At 41.9% G+C, this 19,830-nt stretch overlaps 1 protein-coding gene across 2 annotated transcripts in view; it reads right to left on the minus strand.

Moving 5' to 3' along the window:
• The window catches only part of LOC148661752 (slit homolog 1 protein-like), a 158,803-nt gene that overhangs the window by 43,715 nt on the left and 95,258 nt on the right, over window positions 1–19,830 (minus strand). For both annotated transcript variants that reach the window (XM_088635947.1, XM_088635948.1), the window contains exons 8-10: window positions 18,855–19,018; window positions 11,868–12,015; window positions 2,242–2,313 (exon numbers count right to left, since the gene is read on the minus strand). In XM_088635947.1, coding sequence (XP_088492073.1) covers window positions 2,242–2,313; window positions 11,868–12,015; window positions 18,855–19,018 — 384 coding nt within the window. The remainder of the gene's footprint in view (window positions 1–2,241; window positions 2,314–11,867; window positions 12,016–18,854; window positions 19,019–19,830) is intronic.

Genomic DNA, 19,830 nt, shown 5'->3' on the forward strand with positions numbered 1-19,830 from the left:
CACTGCTGATAACGAGACAATTCAATTAGAGCCGCCGCTTCAATCTAAACTTTCTATTCTGGAGGGATGCTCTTCACACACACACCTGAATGACAGCCTCTCAGGCTTGTGGTAATTAGTACCAGGCTCTCCCTTGAGAAGTATGCTGTGGCTGGTGGATGCCATCGGCTTTTTACATAAGCACATGGTATGCAGTTCTGAGTCATGCCATTAACAGGTACAAGGAAGTCTCCATCTCTCTTGACGCCTGTGGTTTGTTATGCTTATGAAGTGCTTGAAGGTGCTTCATGAGAATCACGCTCATGCTGAATGTACTGGCTTTTCATCAAGTTCACGTTCAAGAGACTGTCGCTCCTTTTGTCAATTGAAAACAGCTGAAATATGCAAGGATTTCATCTCAGGGCAACCCAATACATCTGATATTTTTTAGCTGCTCTAAATGGTTGATATTGGCTTGGGAAATACCCCCGAAGGATATTACAGACCTAAGACAGGTGACTTGTACTGTAACATTTCTCAGTGCATTAAATGGAGATGGAAAAGTAGATGGAGTGAATTTTAAGCACTAAAGCATGAGCTACTGTATATTGTATCCTATGCAATGGCAGTTCATACTGTATAAGGGAAGGAGCTCTGCTGTATTTAATCGAACAGTGATGAGATGCAGATGCTACAAAACGTCCAACACAAATCACACAAGAACTTTTGAACCATTCATTATGCATCGTCTAGATTGTTGTTCTGCAATATCCAGAAGTGAGGCTAGTGTTAACATTGCTGCAGGAGGTATTCATAGTATAGTTGTATATACTGTATATTGTGTAATAGGGGGAGACGTGCTTTTCACATTTTTAAATGCCAATGCTCTATTTATAGTATATGGACGCAGTAGTGTGTAGGTTTCATAGAAGACATACTGTTTCTGTAACTTTGATTTCTTGCAAATGTTAGAAATGATTGATTTTATTGATGGACATACTTTAATAAACTTCATATAACAATCATCATGCCACATTTCCTGAATTTAAGTTGTCAGTACACGTAAGCACAGAGCTCGTGTGTACAGTAAATATATTGTAATGTCAGCTCCCTATTTATATTTGTAGTTAATTCAGACAGGAACATTTTGATTTTAAAAGCTGGGAATGTAGTGCTGGGCCTCACAGGCCTCTGCAGTGACTGTCTCTGAGGTTAGCAGGGCTTGGGAGAGCAGTGACCAAAGAAAGGCAAGCAGGAAAAAAAGGGTTTATTTTTGCTTGCAGGTTTAACAGGACCTCGTGTTGGTGTACCCAGCCACTGGGCCACCAGAGGCAAAGGAAGGGCTATTGAGCCAAAGTAAAAAATGCTGTTTCTTTTCCCAAGCCAGACAGCTATTCCTGAGAGACGAGCAAGGGAAGGTTTGTGGTGTGTGCGCTGCTGTAAACAGAATGATGATAAATGTCAGTGTGTGGCATCTCTGTGGGTGTGGTGGAGGAATAGCTCACCACTGTAACCACCCAGTCACACACACGTATTTCACAAGACCGTAATTACGTGACGCGAGTCCCACAATTTATGGAAAACTCACGATTTGCATATACAGCGCAGACTGGCTGTGTCTTGGCATGGGAAAGATGAAAACCCCCCCAGCACTCCAAAACCACTGAATTATTCCAGAATACAACAGCAGGATGATCCAAACTAAGAATGATCAAGACATTTACATTTCGTAAGGGTATGGAATAGAAATTTGTTTTATTCGTACTGCATTTTCTTTACTAACTAGAATGAAGCAAGATTCTCAAAACAATGGAAAGGCAATCCCAAGCAGCATTTGTAACACCCTGGCTTTTCACTAAAAGGCTATTCAACATACAAACCCAATAAAAAATGTAAAAAATAACGTATTGCAGTACTTATCCCTCCAAGTGAATCCCCCACTGCTTTACAAGGAGGAGGGAAGCCACTTCATCCACAAAAGACATGCAGCCAATAAACACAGCAGAAAAGGGGGAGACGTTCTCACCCAAAGGAGAGCACCACCTTCTGGTCCACCAGCACACTTAAAGCAACAACCTGCTTTTAGTTACGGGTGACCTTTCCAGGTTCTCACCACGTTGGTCAAGCCTCTCTTAACTTCTGAGATCTGATTAAGATCAGACATTAATGTGTGGACACTGCTGTTGTTACGTGATTGAACACTCACTCTATGAGGCGGATTGTGGATGCTTATCAGAACGATGTGCGCTGAATTTAACTTACATTCTACGAAGCTTCTTGTAGGGGGAGAAGGCTCCGGGTGGCACAGACTTGATCCCATTCTGTTCCAGGCGTCTGTGGAGACAGAGACAAAACAGTCAAGCCTTCAACAGTCCACATATCCCCCCACCCCGACATGTGTTGAGTGTCCTGTGTGCACTGGTGACTTTGTGCAGATGATTGAAGGTGGGTTTGACACATCTGTGGTGGAAGAAGGGAGTCCCCATTATCTGTAAAGCACCTTGAGTGGAGTTGAATGCACTATACTGTATATACATACTGTATATGTTTAAGGATTATTATTATTATGTGAAGGCATGTCTTGAAAGAAAACCTGTTTCAGTCAAGACCTACTATGTCCGTAGTTTAAGCTTAGGAGGTAAAACAGATTTTGCTGAGTTTTCGATTCATGTAACTAAATGGTGCATCAGTTGCACTTTTTCAGATATTGTTTCATTAATGACAACAACAACAACAACAACAACAACAACAACAACAACAACAACAACAACAATAAAAAAAAAAAAAAAATAATAATAATAATAGCTGTTTCTTGAACAAAGCCAGGTATCAGTTTGAAAACACGGAAGAGTAGCTTGTTCCAGACTCCCACAACCTCAAAACCCCACCACACACCCCACAACACTCATGTGATGAGGCAATTCAAATAACTGTTATTAGGCAGGTGAAGCAGCTTCTCCGTGTTGTAAATATTGTTCCTATGCTGCTGTCCATTTCTTTAAATTACCAATTACATAAAATGTTTGTAATTATTTTGGACAAACATACACCACCTCCCTGAGTGATTAAGAAATAACCCAAATGCAATTTCCACTTTTTCCAGCTACATTGTCTTGTTTGAGCTGTGTTTCTCTTTTGTGTCTGGAGGTTGCTCCTCAATTTTTCTTACAGTTATACTGAAGAATTCATGACCCTGTGACCAGCCTTCCTGTGTTTAAATATAATCTTACTCCATTTCCGAAGATGTCACCTGTCCTGTATGGCTTTGCTCTGTTTAACACACATGTGAACCCCCAGCTCTCAGTCATAACATAGTCATAGTCTACCGTAATAATAAACAAGTCGAGGCAACAAATGGTTGTTTGAACAGTGCTGGATTCCTCCAGTACTTGGCTCAGCTTCTCCCTGTGCATAGAGCAGCCCATCCTTCCAAGTCACAGGCAGGCTTGCTAAATGACTCTGTCAGCAAGGCTAAGCTGGGTTTCAACCTCCTAATCCCCTTGCCTCCAAGCCAGGCTGCTGGAAGTTACACTCCTGACATACAGTATAGAAGACTCGGCACTGGATGCTTTGAGGAAAGACTCAGAAAAGAAAAAACTGAGAATCTGTGGTGTTCCAGTACTTCTAATGTTTATGCGTGTCCTGCAGTCAGTGCCGCAGCTATGAGCTTCCAAGCTAACACGGTTGGGGGGACTCATGGGCAGAAAACAAGCAAGCAGAGAGAAAAGTAACCTGTTGTGAGGCAAAAGCTGAAAGCAACACTTGAGTACAATATCCTAAAAGTAACAGGGCAGGGGGCATGTTAAGATTCTTAATTCCCATTGTATTTCATTTCATACCTCTTCCATATCACTTCGTATTTCAGCAGAGTTGCTTCTTATTTACTTGAGGTTTTCTCATTCATAAGCATCGTCTGTCCATTCATTCAGCCTTTTTCACACTGTTTTATCTAAAACAGAGTCACAGGGGAGCTGGAGCCTATTCCAGGAAGCAAAGCAGCATACACCCTGGACAGGATACTAGGGCACACACAGACCCAAACACACACTCCCACGAACACAGAGAGGACATACAAACTTCAGATAGCATGCCAGGTCTGGAACTCATCCCAGGGCCCCAGTGCTGTGAGACAGCAACGCTAACCACTGCACCGCCGTGCCGCCCATAAGTAGTGTCTTTGACAGGATTTAAAGTTGGCAAAGTGCTTGTTTTCTAGAATTGAGGAATGCTAGTGCCACGACACATTCCAAAACAGAACACCTCACACAGTATAACCAGAACGAAGAACCTCTGGTGTGGGAGCTGGGCCTAACACAGAACCTCAAACCTATCTATAAAAAGCACACAAAAAAAACAGTCTCTATCTCCTGTGCTCTGTCCACCTGTCTTTGGGCTAGCAAAGGGATGCTTAACGGAGGGAGGGAGACAGAGGTCAAAGGCAGACGTCACGGGTCTGTCTTATTAATCGCATGTGGGGTTTCCGCAGTCGAGTGAGATTCATCCATTGCGGAAACGTCAGGAATCGCAACCTAATCATCTTCAGATGTGCTGGAAAAATCCAGGGATGCAATAAAGGTTTATTTTTTTTCGTGCTCTGAAAATCCCATTAGTGGCTGCGTTTGGGGCTGGCTGCATTTTAGGGCCCTCGTTAATGGGCTGCCTTGTGCTTTTCCAGATCGCAGCAGAGCAGACAGCTGCCTCTGAGACTCTCTCTCAATCCCCCCTAAGCCTAATTAAGGGAGGAATTTTAAAAGCTGTGAACTGACCTATAAATAAACAGTATTTTACCGGGCACACCGGGGGTACAGCTCTGCCTGATACAGAGCCTTGGCACAGCGGGCACACCAGTTGGGCACCGTGCACATCCGCAGCCTGGGACTACTTCCCCATTCAGCAGCATTCCAGGGGTGCGTGGGAAATAAATAGTGCCCCACTTGAAAATGACAGAATAAATTAACCCATTAATTGCCAACTTGCAGCTCAGGCATTGCGGGAACAAGGGTTTAAAGTATGTTTACTGCTTTAAATACTATAAAGGCTTGTTCTTCCCTCTTTGAAGGGAAGGGAGAAGGTCACCCCCTCCTCTCCCAACCAGAAAAGAATATATTTTCTATACAGTATGTACTGTGAGCTATTGGCCCTTTCTTTTAATAGAATGGTTAGGTCAAGCAAACAGAAGTCAGTTTCAACACAGTAACTCACCAGAGCTGAATAATTATTATGGGATATTGCTGACCTTGGGGGGACAGAGTCTTTTAAGCAGTTAACTAGTAACACGTTAGGGTTTTACATGCATTTCACAGGAGATCTGTCTTCGTTATCGCTCTCAAAGGGCTCCTATAATGGGAATTATTGTAGAAGAGGTTAATATTGTCATCTGGAAATGGACTGAACCGTCAAGAGCATTTTCTAAAGGGCTGAATGGCACCTATATAAACTGAAGTCACTGTCAGTTACACTACTGAAGCACTACTACAGAGAAGTACTCACTAAACTGCCTTTTTTCACAATTTACAAAAACAATTGTAGTAAAATAGCCTGCAGAAGAGATGAATTTTAAAATGATTTCTAACTGAATAATACTGCTCATTGTGTGACTATGATCCAAAGTTTAACAAACAAAAAAATAATAGTACGTTACAGAAAAATATAAAGCTATTTAATTACTAAAAAAGTGTAGAAAGCAATATATGTGTTATTTGTCTACTTTTTTGTCTACATGCAAGCAATAGTGATGATTTGTTGTTTTTAAAGACAAACAGTGTAGAGCTATGATCAATCTGGTCAAGTCATATTACAGTAAAGTTAATCAGTCCTCTGCAGCTATAACAGGTTTTATAATACATGAGAGAATGTAAGGGAATCACTACTGCTTAGGACTGATGCATAAAGCACTTTCCATTATGTAACTAATGTTATTGTTACTAACCTAAGAGAAAAAAACATTTTAGTGACTTTTACTTTGGGATCCTAACAAATCATATAATCCCTTTCAACCACATTTTTGTTATTTTCTGTTTCTGTAAAAGCAGGCCCAAATTTGACATGGTGGTAAATGTTTCTGAAGTTATTAAACTTACAATATTCAGCTGTAAAACATCTACAGAAGAACAAGGAAACAAAGAAACAATGTAGTTAAAATGGTTCAGCAAAAATGGAAAAGTCAGAAATTCAGTGATTCAGTGGCTTTTCAAATTAAAGCAAAATATGTTTTCACTCTGTTTCTCACTATGATTGCATTTACAGAGGTTTTAATTAATTTACTGCCAGTCCCTCACACCAAGTTTATCTTGCATAGTTCCACTATGATTCAGAGTGTCTTACCAAGCCAGCAAAAGCTTTAGAAGAGCTTTGTATAGCAAATGTGTTATGCTCGCTTTGAAATTATATTGGAACCCGAATGGTGATGTGGCTATACTCTACAAATTTCTATATACTGTATATCCATATATAAAGCTGCATGATCCAAACAATGAAAGGGGAAAAGAAAACATGCCCATTGACTAAAAAAAGGCAAAAGTTTAATTTTTAATTGCATGTTGCAATTGTTATTGTACAACTTTGAGGTATGAGATTTGGTATACAACACATAAACTGATAAGCAGATTTAGCAATCAACCATGTTTCAATAACAAAGGTCCATCCTGTGTTCCTGTGTGTGCTTATGTGGCACTGTGCTGGTTTATTACTGTTATTAATAAAGAGCAATAGAACATGCTTTACTCTGCCACAGTCAACACCTGCACCTGGGCGGTGCTGTGGCTCTGTGGCTAAGGATCTGCACCTGTGGCTGGAAGGTTGCTGGTTCGTATCCCGCGGCCGGCAGAGGAATCCTACTCCGGTGGGCCCCTGAGCAAGGCCCTTAACCCTTACTGCTCCCGGGGTGCTGTATAAATGGCTGACCCTGTGCTCTGACCCCAAGCTTCTCTCCCTGTCTGTGTATCTCATGAAGACCAAGTTGAGGTACTGTATGTGAAAGAGACAAATTCCTAATACAAGAAATTGTATATGGCTAATAAAGTGATCTTATCATAAGGGAGTCGCATGGAGCTGACTCCACTGTGTGTATGAGTTCAGTGTCAGTGTGAGTGTGCACAGCTAGCCTGACAGATTGCTCCTGCAGCTCTGATCAATACCTCCAAGAGCCCAGCACCTCAGCTCAACACGGAGCCCAGTTGATGAATCTGCTCGTTTAAGAGCAGCAGATTGAAATCGATCTTGAGGGGGGTGGGTAGGTGGGCTAAGGGTCGGAAAAGAAACTTCGCAATCATCGCTCAGGGAAGGGGGGGGAGGATTGATTCCCAATGCAGTGAAATGAGCCTGGCTGAGTTTTCAATCAATCCCCAGAAAAGCAACAATCTGCTGAAGAACCCAACTGGTGGATAATCAATGCAGCTCATTTCATTCATCGCGCTGTAAGCACGGCCTTAATTAAACGAGAACACATAATGCCATTAGCTATTCATCCTCCGAGAGGCACGAGGACCCTTGGTAATCAAAGCTGTTTACAGTTCCTGGCTTCTAAAATAAATCACACAGAATGTGAAAGACGCGGGCAGTGTCTTCTCAGTGACTGACTGACAGGCTGGACTTTTCAAGGTGAGGCATCAATCAAGAGTGGCTGGGCGCTGTGCCTTTGTGCAGCCCTAAATGCGAAGACTGTGAAGAACTGCACACACACGCTCGCGCGGCATCAATCCACCAGAGGCGAAGTCCTCTGGCCGAAAATAACAACTAGGCCACTGCAGTAGCTCGTTATGGCTACCGTATGTGGTCGTCCTTCCTTAGTTCTAGAAAAAGTAGGCTGGGATACAAGTGAAACACAGTTCTATTGAACTTCAATGGTCAGGAAAGCTAGATAGCTCACTTAAACAAAAAGGGCTACCGCTTATTCTTTTAAAGAACCCTATTTTAGGAATTAACAGCTTAACAGTTGCAAATCAGCTCAGCTCCATGCATTCACATTCACACCATCTTGGGACAGATGGAGATATCACACATGCACCCTCTGAATATGCACTGTCAGACAACACTCTACACTGTCAGGCATCACTCTTCAAACCCATAGTGCATACACTGGAGATAAAGTGAGAGACGAAGGGCTAATATAACACAGGCTCACTGCTAACTACAATCCACTGGTATTCTCTACATTGAGAGTCCAACTTTGGCTCTGAGCAGAGGCCAATATTATACTCCTGTCTGCTTGGCTTTGCACATGAACAAAACAGATTTGAGGTTACACTGAGAAACTCTCCTCCAAAGTCTGTCGAAGGGGGAAATCTGAGATAGTAAAATGTCTGTCAAACTGACTAAAAGGTGAAGGGGGTGTCTGTGTCTAATTATTCCATGGCTGCAATGGCAGCAGACCAATCAACCTGTGAAGGTTTGTGAAACTGCACACTGACTGCAAGTGGAACAGGGCACTTTCACCCCTGAGCCTTTTCCACAAGGTGATGTCACTTCCTAGCAACCTACAGTTGAATAGTCTTATGGCAGGAGTCCTGGTCTTTAGGTGTAGAGGAATGCACTGCTGTGTGGGAAGATGGGGAACTGGAGATGTCCATGGGAAGCTGGGGAATTAATCCCAATGGGGGCAGAACTACACATGTTACTCAGTCACACGTGCATTGCTTTGGTGTACTTTTTTCATTTTTACTGTTTTTAGTTTTTAGTGGGATGAAAATCCATTTTATAAACATATTTTTGTTTTTTGGTGTGGGGAAGGACTTGCCAAAACATTCTATTAATGTTCAGAAATGAATGAGAACTGTTGAACAGGAGCAAGTGAAGCTCACACAACGGCTGCCCCTATGCAGAGTTGGATGACATAAGGTCTCATTGTGAAACAAATACATAACCTTTAGGAAGATCGCAACAAGTTCAGCACTACGTAAAATCAATGGATGGCATATTTGCTCACAGTCTATCTGCAAAATACATTCAGTGTCTATATGACATGCATACTGTATATGGGTTTTTCTTCCGATGTTGGCTGCAAGCCACAGAAGAAATTCTCAGATTTGGAAAACATGATTTCAATTCCTTTTTTTTTGTAATAAACTAGAGTTGTGCCTAGACATTATGGTTGGTTGGGGGGTGGCAAATTGTGCATAACCCCATGAATTTAAAATGGGTATTAGATGGTTTCTAATTAAGCACAGCACATACAAGTATTTAATCACAGGTGTATAAATTCTTGAAGCTCTGATCCTTGAAAGCATGGGAGAGGATGGGTTTTCGTTTCAAATGTAAATGAAATTTCCATCAGTCTTTCCATTTTCTACACCGTTTTGTCCAGTACGCAGAGGTGGTAGAAGCCGAATCCTAACCCGGCAAGCAACAAGTGCAAGACAGGATCCACCCTGGACAAGACACCAGTCCATCGCAGGGCAGACAGACACAAATATGCACACTCACACCAGGATCAATTTTGCAGAAGCTAATTAACCTACTGGTATGTCTTTGGACTGTGGGAAGAACCCTGAGTTCCCGGAGGAAACCCACAAGAACATGGGGAGAACATACAAACTTCAGCTTGATAGCTCCCCAGGAACTGAACCCAGGGCCTCTGGTCAGAATTAAATTGTGATACAAATTTCATTAATGGATGGTGAATAGTAATCTACAGTATTAAGTCATGCTGGACCATGGTTCTCTAATGGATCAGTTTAGGTGTGTTCAGTTTCTTTTCTCTTCCTTGGGGAATCTTTACAAGCAGGACAACAAAGTACTGAGGTGATGATCAAAGCAGAGAACTTCTTCCCCAACATGTTGAGCCTCACTGAAGTACAGAAAATAGGTCATGATTACAAAACACCAAATAATTATTTTTAACAGAATAAAGTGTGTTGTCAGATTTTGTTTATGTTCTTTGAACAAGACAAGGTTCTGAGCACAAAAACAAAATATCAACAACTTGGATATTTTTTTAATTTCACACAAAAAAACTAAAAAATGGTTTGTCTATGCTGCCAAGGACAGAAACCCAAAATGAAGTGTCATCTGAGAGATTACTGTAGGTGTGTGAGCATAGCCATAAACAGTAGCTTGGCAGTGTGCGTCACAGAGAGCTTGAAACACACAATTGTGCAAATATTATCTGTACTGTGTTTAAATGTTGTGGGAAACTGGGCGATAGCTCTGTGTTTTGGGGCTCATTTTAATATCCCACGGATCTAAATATATGCTGCACAATGGTATATGGTATATATAATTTTCTAGACAATATACAGTATACATTTTCTTCAGATTTGTAGTTCACCCCACTGATTTCTATGAGCTTCAGGTCTGCTCAGGGGGTATGATTAGCAAACAGTTTCAGCTGCAAGGTAACTATACCGTGGTTACTGTAGATTAACAGCATCACAAGCAGCTAGAAACCCATTTCCTATTAAGCATAATGATATATCAGTCCTTCAGTAGTTTTGACTTGTTTGCTGAAAATCAGATGTATGTACTCTTCCCTCAGGTGGTGCTTGGGGCAGGTTGGAAATTCTGTTGACAGGAAAAAAACTAAAATCGGCTTTATCTTTCCCTCAATGATACTACACGCCAGTGTAGCAAATAGGGCCCTGTAATAGAATTCTCAATTTCTTCTTGATCTCTGCATGAATGCAAAGGAGCCTGAAAATGAAAATGTGTTTCTAGTATTTTGTGTTTCTGTGGGGAGGGAGAAGGGTGGTTTGAAGACATATTGGAAATGTTATTCAGCTCAGATTGTTTCAATCCAGTAGCTGTAAGTTAAACCTGAGGCTAAAGCGTTATTTGTAATAGGGTAGTTAGTTATTATGTCAATACTGATACAGTCACATACTTGAGACTAATTCCACAAAAGGATCCAATAGCTCTTCAGGCTTCGTGTTGGAATGACCAATGAGCTTTTTGCATTTGCACCCTCTTCCCTTCTGTCTGGCACTCCTGTTTTTTTAAATTGACAAAAAATAATGTCCCGAACTGTGTGGTTTGAGCCTAGACGGCTTCTGTCAGTGTTCCCACAGAAGCTGGCTTGCTCTGTCATTTGCCTGTTGAACATACTGGAGGGTTTTAGGAAATTGCTTAGAGGACATTTGTGTTTTGAATAGTCTTTACCTAGCATATATCACTCCAGGACTCATCCTAGTTTCTTTATGGAACAAGTAATAGGTTTATTCTCACACCTGAAGAAGGCATCACGGCCGAAATGTTGTGTTTTCTTTCTTCTTTTTTTCAGCATGGATTAAACCTATTACTTGTTTCTTTGCAGCCTACGCATGCTGATGCAGCTACCCACCTGAACTAGTTTCTTTATTGTTAATCAGGCCTGAGAGCATGTGGAAGGGACACTTGTCCATCACAGGAATTATCCCCCAGCAGGGCTGATTCCCACTTAAACAGCTGGGTAGACTGGAGCGACTGAGGTCTAAAATCTCACTCAAGGAACTATAGAAGTATAGTATAGTAGTCTGCACTGGGAACATGAACCCACAAACTCTCAGTTATGAGTCCAGTGGCTTACCCAAGATATGCAGTACTGTACACTGCACAGATGAATAAACGTAAACAGAAATGCTCTGAGTTTTGTTACCAAAAGTTTGGGATTGTTTCTTTGTTCTTTGGTGAAAATAGCCCTATTTGGACTGTGAAAAAAAACTGCCTCTGACCACTGTTACATAACTCCCCACCCAACTCCAAAATAAAACAGCGTGTATCCGGACAACTTGCTGAAGCTCTGTCACAAAGTTCTTCAAACATTAGATGGGGTGGCTGAACCTATTCTAAAAAGAGGCATGCTTTCACAATATTCTTGTTTGTAAGTTTGATGTTTTATTTGCTGGTGTTAGAGAAGCATTTGGCAATGTGCTGTTAGACTCCGAGCCTGTCTGCTTTGCTGTCGTGCAGGAACTCACATCTCGGCCATGCTGTCGGGCAGGTTGGCAGGAATGGCGGTCAGTCCTTTCCCCCGGCAGTCCACGATGTTGTTGCTGCAGGTACACATGGCCGGACAAGAGCCTGCTGCCAGGCTACAGGGCTGTAGACCCACAGACTCTGTGTGACCTGGGGGAGAGAGGAGCGAAGGCTTTCAGCTGGGACGGGCAAGCATCGGGTGAAAAAGTGGCTGCTGTACAGTTACAATTTATGTGTCCCCAGATCTCTGTTATTTAAGTTCAATCATTTTGCCACTGAGCTCTGGTCATGACAATGCAATTGATGCCCAGGGAGTGTTTCTGCAGATCAAGGAGCACTTTGGAAGTGATTGTGATGATGCATCATCCTGATGGATGGTGAAAACAGATAAGAGATGCCCCTTCAGTTTCAGCTTTTAAATCACGAGTCAATACCTGCTTCTTTAATCCCTATTTATCTTAGCCTATTAGATAATAGGGCTGCTGATGTTCAAAGTGTGTTACATCATTTTCTTTACCTTAAATCTTCCTTCCACGTACTGTAACATACTTTCTTTTCTCATAATTTTCCCACCACCAGTCTCCCAGGGCCAGGATCAGACACCAAGTATGCCTGTCCTGACGGCCCATGACACTAGAATCTGGAAGGCTAGACCCAGAATGGCAGGCCCAGGAAAATTCAGCTTCCTCACTGCTCTGACGAGAGACCCAAGAGAACAAGATACCAGCCCTGGACACCCAACATACATTCCTGCAACCTACAAACATCCAGAAACAACATTTCGAAACTAATTCACTAACATATTACATGCTATAATAATAGATATGTATAATCATGTATATTTCAAGAATACTTTATTAAAAACCAATGAGTGTCTTTCTGGATAGATTATTTCTGTGTAGAGTATGTATTAATGGAATGCATGTTTTTTTTTTAATCTGTTACGCTTAAAGAGCACCAGCTTATGTTACAACACAACTGTCAGTCTTTTCTTCAAAGAATTTCAAACTGGCTGAACCTATAGTCAGTAGTCTGGTCACACTTTGTCAGTAATGGAAAATCAGACCTAAAATAAATATCAGACAAATCTACTTTACTGAGTGTACAGAAATGTAATAAAACCTTAGCAGGTTAGTGAATAAACCTGAAGCGATAAAACTGCCTTTTCTTTGTCATTATACCTTGATCATTACCCTGTGTTATTCAGCCCTGTAGTGCTCTAGCAGCTGTGAAGGGAGAGAACAGATGAAAACCCAGATGTGCTGTTGGTCAGAGCTAGATCCACATTGCAGGATACACACCTGCTTCTCCTGGATTGGTGTGCTGGGAGATGTGCATTGTGGGTTTTAGAAGGTTACTGTCTGAATTGTTGGCCAGTCAGAAGAGGATTATGGTCTTTCAAGTAGGATTCTCGAGAGACTGAGGGCTTTCTAGTAGTTAGTAAAAATGAAGCAGTGTCTCTCTGAATGCCAAGTTTAATTGTTGCTAGAGCATTTTCGGCTTTCTAAATGGAAGACTCCATGAACAGCGTGTACCTTATTCTACACCAGGTTTCTCTTCTTAGTCTGTTCAGATGTTAAACACAATGGCGAGAAAGCCATTTTCAGATTACTTGCAGTAAAACCTTTCCCAGGATGTCAAGCATAGAGCAAGCAGCGTAATGAAAGGAGTTTAGTGGAATGGTCTGGAATTTTTTCAGCCCTTTTTTAAAAATCTTTTATTCTACAGGAGATGAGTGATAAGAGTATCTATTTTGTCAAGTGGTGCTATACATTTCATATGATAACTTAGACTGAATCATTTTTAATCAATCTGAATTCAACCAACAAACCATAACTCCACAACTCGCACTTCTGCCTAGTCTATGCTGAAAAAATACAAGTCTTTAAATGCAAAACATGCTAAATCCTACTTATCAGTACAGAAAGAAAATAAATATAAAATATGCTTATTTGTTGGGAAATTGGACTTCCCTCCTTGTTCCCACCCACCACTTTTAAACAGACCACCAGCTCAATATATCCCTACTTACCCAGTCTGTTTTTTTGGACAGTACTCAATACGTTCCAGGAAGTTAGAAAACCAGAACAAAAAGGCCTTGTCACAGAGCAAAGGGGACAAAGAGAAAATAAAGCAAAACCCAAAACTTCACAGACATCAGGGAGGAGATGATGGTCTACTTTGACCAAAAGCTTGGACGGAGTGAAGAAATTGGTCAGGATACGAAATCTAAACTGCAATCTCTGCTGAACGAGCTCACAAGTCATGCAATGTCAGCGAAGCAGGCTACAGTTGGAGAAAAATACCAAATCTATCTATAACCACAAACTCAGACTGGGGTGCGTGTATTTCAGAGGTGCAAATTTAGAGGAAGAAAACAGAAGCAACAGTCTTTGTTTAGCCATTGAGAGGCTGCAAATTGTACCTTTTTTTCTCTCTCCCCATACTGTATGACTACCCAGGCTTGAAAGGCAGGAATATTGAGGCCATGTCTATTCACACTTATTCTGATAAAACCATGGCGACTGAAAATAGACCATGCATATTCAGGCTACTTTACAGAAAGCCAGGAAGGGAGACCTCAGCTTCTGCCTGAATAAATTATAATAATTAATAATAATACTAATAATAATAATAGCTGCTTACACTTACAGTATAGTGCAGCATCAACCTGGATTCAGATTAATCTGATTTTACACAGATTACAGCGCCATTACAGTTTCCCTTGAAATTATTGTTAGATTATGCCTGTTTAAATCACCATTGGATGCTCATCACTTTGTTTGACACCTTTGGTATCAAGATTTTAATCGCCGAGATTCACCATGTGCTGGGATTTGACAATATTGCCATCATTCAGGAGTCTCATCCAGCCATCCCCATATCAGCTAACATCTTAGCTATTAGATATTACTACACGACTGCCTCTTCCGCCGCAGATAATAAATCTAACGGTGTAGTTAGATCAGCATGTACTGTACATGAATGTAGAAAAAGAATCATTCACATCACAGATCAAAATTACAGGAACAGGGATCACAGTACTTGGCTATTCTAGCAGACAAATGGACTGTGGACTTAAAAAAAGTAGATATTTAGTATATATTCAGTCCATAAACTAAAGAGTACACCTTCTCTACCTAATTTTATCAATGAAACCCATGCATGGAGATATACAGTATTATCTGATCCCTCACAGGTAGACAATGCCTTCTGTTCCCAACACTTGAAACTATAGAAGAGTAAAACCCTGATTCCCATTTTTATATGGAGACTTGTCCATGCAGAAGACTTCTGTTGCCATGTCTCTGCAGATTTCCTGGATATCCTTGGAGCTTCATTGTCCCTCACAGAGCTAAGATAAGCACTACAGGATATGGAGACACAGAGGTTTCCCCAGAATGGACAGCATTTGTCCCAAATATTTTACTGGATTTTTGGAATCACTTGGATCCCTTCTTGTTAAAAATGACGTAGATAGCTGTTGAGCAAGGTTTGTTTAATCAAACAGAACTCATGAAGTGTCTGGATGAGTCTTTAGACTTTAGGCTTGTCTTTAAAATGCTAAAAAGATCATTCCACATGCAATTGCAATTGAAATTGAAGGAGGCGTTAGCATTCCCTTTCTTGGCAAAAATTGATTCTTTCCATTCCTGATATTATTTATATGGAATTTTCCACAGCAAGGATTCTTGGTGCCAGGCAGAAAAGTAGTTTTTGAAGATCTGCTGCTGAAAGTGTGAAAATTATTGTATTTGGCCACAGCTCAGCTTGTCTAACGTAGGTTACCAGCTCAGATTTATTTTTCTTCTTTGAGCTCTCTTGGGGAGCCTTGTGAGGGGGGGAAATGAATTAAAAAAGTGTTAATTTGTGCGACATCACAGATCTTCAAGGTTTATTTTATTTCAGCCATAAATACTGTATTGGATTGCCTTTCTCCAAAAAGTTCTAGTTTAACCAATTAGGACACAGTTGGCTGTTGGAAAGACTTGTATGAACAAATATGAACAAACTAAGTATTTGTCTTTCATAATATGGGCAGAATGATTTTCCCCATTCTCAATAGCGGACATGTGATGTATCTACAGTAAACACCTGTTTGCAACTGTACAACTCTGTGCTGCAAAAACTATTAGCTCCTTTTGGTATTGTGCAGTAAGTTCAAAAACTGCAAATGGTTTTGCTTTGACAGACCAAATCATCAGAGTGATTGCAGGACTTATTAGGCACTAGATACAGTGTCACCACTCCACCCCGGGATACATCGGCGTAAAATCTAAATTTCCGTCAGAATATTGTGTGCAAAACTGCATTGATTGTCTGGAGACGGTTCCAATCTACAGAGCTATTTGAATTTAAAGAACAAACCGGCAGTCTTATCCGTCAGAAGGCAAAGCTTTCATTAGGGCCTTCTTTCCTCCACAAGTTCACTCCCTTGCATTGTGCAACATTTGCAAATCCACTCAGATACTCTCCAGATCCCAAAAAACAGAAATGCACCGCAGACCGGCAAGACCGGCGGGCAGCCAGCCGTGAAACCCCAAATGCGGCAGTGTTCCGCTGGGCTCCCTCCCAACCATAACCAAATACTCCCGGTTCGACCTCCATCTCTTTCCCCAAATCCCACACAGGTGTCCCGACACAGATACGCACCCCTCCCGGGCAGGGGAGCACACGGTGTGTGCCAGCGAGTCACGCACTAATGATCTGTAAGCTGCGAGTTCACACACTGGTCAGGACTCCGGCATGTGCTTGTGAGTGTTTCTGTGTGTGCAGTGTATCTGAGGGATGGAACAGCATGTGTTTGCAACTGTACGACAGTGGCTACAAGCTTCCAGGGCTGTGCCAAGGTCACTGTCCTATCCAGAAGTTTGCAGGGCAGTTTTGGAAAGCTAATTTTCAGTTTCTGTTCATTTCGATATACGCCATTTCCCCTACTCCAGCTGTCAGTCTCCATCATACAACTGTACTCCATCATACTGCTGTACTTATTTGAATTTTTAGTCTATTCTGATGTCTGTTTTTGCTTGTCTTGGCTGCTGTAACACCTCAATCTCCCTTCCGGATCAATAAAGTCTTATCTATCTGTCTACAAGCTGTGGTTTACAACTCCTACAGGAACACTGTGTTTTGTTGGAACTGCTGTGGGTTGGGGCTATCTTTCTATCCTTTTAGGCTACATTCCTGAAGTTATTCTATGTCTGAACAGAATGCTGCAGGCTTCAACATTATGCCACCCAGAACATCAAGAAGTTGTTTCTAATTTAAAGCTGCTAAGCTGACTTCTTAAGGTGTCTTCACAACTTGCAGACACACTGAAAGATATATACTACACCGAAGTCTCAAGTAGCCGGTAGGAAAGTTTAAATTCTTTGCCCATTCCTGATTTTTCAAGGTATCAGCAATCCATATCCACAACTCAAACATGTTCTCACCCTGTCCATGCTTTACAGAGTTTGTTTTTCCCCAGAAACGGTAGGGTTAATATTTCGTCATGCCATCTGACTGTATTAAAATCACAAGCCGTAGCAGAACACCCCCAATGCACCCACACCCGCGCACAGCTGACATTGGAGCCATGATGAATGTGGAGATTAATTCAATCCAATTGGAGACTAACAGGCCTTGCGCGCAGGCTGGGCTGTTCCTGTACCCCCATCCCACAGAGGAGGCCCAGAGGCCTGCGAGGAACTCGGATTGAGTCCTGGACTTTAATTTATTGAAAACAAACTTCCTGTCAGGGAGCGACAGCGACACAATGTAGCTAGTCAAGACCAATACATAACCAAACTGACAAAATGTGGCAGGATTTAGGCCATGCTCCACGTCTACCAAAGTCTCTGGTATTTTGACGAAGCAATGTTAAAAAGCTTTAATCTGCCAGGCCATCAATATGTTCAGCAGCGTAGTGCATTTTGGCTCATCGGTAAAGATCTCATTGATCTGATGAAGTGCTCAGCTCCAGCCAATTAAACTCCAGCTGCTCAAAGCCCTCTCTCTCACTATGGTTATCGTTCATGCTTGAATAAGCTCAGTTTGTTTAGACCTTGCACAGCTGTTAGAAAGAGACCTGTCATTACTGGAACTGGATCTTGTCAAATACTGAATTACCCTTTTAGGTGATTCTAACTGGAGAAATTATTTCCGGAGAAATGTCGGTTATATCCAATTCATGGAGAAATGAGGTGCAGGACGTGAGTGATGCAAGCATCGTCTGGCACAACTGGTGTGTGTTGGGTTAACTGGGTTTGGGCAGATTTCTGGTGAAAATATGGTGATTCCTATCTAAACATTAAAAGCCCCTGTGAACCTGTCAATTGTGATTACAGCTGGTACAGAAGCAAATGGTTACACACAATCAATAGAAACTAACAGTCAAACACCACTGTTCCAGTAACCTACTTTGTCATGAACTACAGTACATGAGGTGAACAGCAGGGGAGAATTTCGAGTGCGCTCGAAAGCTCGAAGTGTGTGAAGTCAAAGACTTTCAATTTTTGCTCCAAATCTGTCTCTGTATTAGGGTTTTCAATAACTAGCTCTCCTATCCTTCTAGGAACTGCAATTTAGAATCAATTATTGAATGTGACTCCTCACACTGCCTTCGATACTGGTAGAGATACTTAGTCCTAGGCAGGCTCTCCCACTGCAAACAATGGAGTTATACAGTATATAGTGTTTTCCCACTCCAACTAAGGAGACGTGCCTATCAGCCTCTTGACATTTTGCTTCCCGATTGAGATATGTGCCTTCTCTGACTGGAGCTGCCTTTCGACTTGAGGATGAATCATGGCGGCAGCTGACTGTCTGCTGGCACCTTTTTCTGCAGCTAAACATCTCAACGTGAAGGAGTTAGTCAAGAGCCTGCGTGCCACTGGGTATTTTTTCACTAACGTTCAATCGTGTGGCACCAAACAGAGGGTAAGGGTTTGCCGTTTGGGGAGCGGAATACAGGCCGGTGTTACAGGGCAGGAGGGCGGCTTACTTACTCGAGCAGGCGAATTCGTGTTTCTGGACCTCTGCCACATTGAGCCCCCGGAGCTGGGAAGGGGTGCTGCACTGTGTGAACAGCCCGATAGTGGGTCTCTGCCGCAGCCACTGGGAGAGCCAGGCCAGGTGGCAGTCACAGTTCAGGTTATTCGAATGAAGACGGCTGGGGAGAGACGGACAGACAGTCACTCGCTTCTTTTATTTTACTTTTAACAAGTTGGAGGTAAGGGCACAGTTTACCTTCTGGGCAGACTGCAGCACCGTCATGTAATTCATTTGCTACAGAGGAAGTAGCTTCCCTACAGAGGAAACTGAGGCCGAAAGCCTGCATGATAAACAGGTAACAAAAAGCAGACTCCTATTGAAGAGCAGTTTGATCCATTGAACTTCTGGATCTCGTGAACAATATATGAATAAAGCAGAGAATAAAACACTTTTTTCCGATTATTCTGTCTCCACGCTTGTCAACGGAAACCTTGCTTAAAATAAGGGAAGAAGCTTTCATTATCCGGTCTATACAGTGTTGGTATGTAAATACAAGAGCCCGCATGTCATAAAACCGGAACCTGGGCCATCTTCTTTGAAACAGAGAGGCTTACTTCTCCCCCCGAAAATAGCGTTAGAGTGGAATTTAAATATTTCCCATTATCTATGACAAACTTAACTGTGGTGGCCTGATGTTCAGTGTGGGCATGTTGTAAGTTCTGGGCAGTCAAATCAGTTATTCTTGCTGTGATTATATGAACTATGGGTAGTAGATGTTTTACTGGCTGGTTTTTACCTGTTCAGCACCCACCAAAGTCTGAAGATTGCTAGACAGTTCAGGAAAGGGGCACTACAAACAAATGGATACAATATAAAATCCCTTCTCTGCCCATGTGCGTTCTAAATGACTTCTGCCTGAACTCGCCGGAGGCTTTACACAGACAGCCGAAAAACCCTGTCTGGAGTTAATTTTTTAAAAATTATTACCGT

Source organism: Lepisosteus platostomus, chromosome 6, assembly GCF_059453375.1.
Source record: "Lepisosteus platostomus isolate fLepPlt1 chromosome 6, fLepPlt1.hap1, whole genome shotgun sequence".
NCBI lineage: Eukaryota > Metazoa > Chordata > Actinopteri > Semionotiformes > Lepisosteidae > Lepisosteus > Lepisosteus platostomus.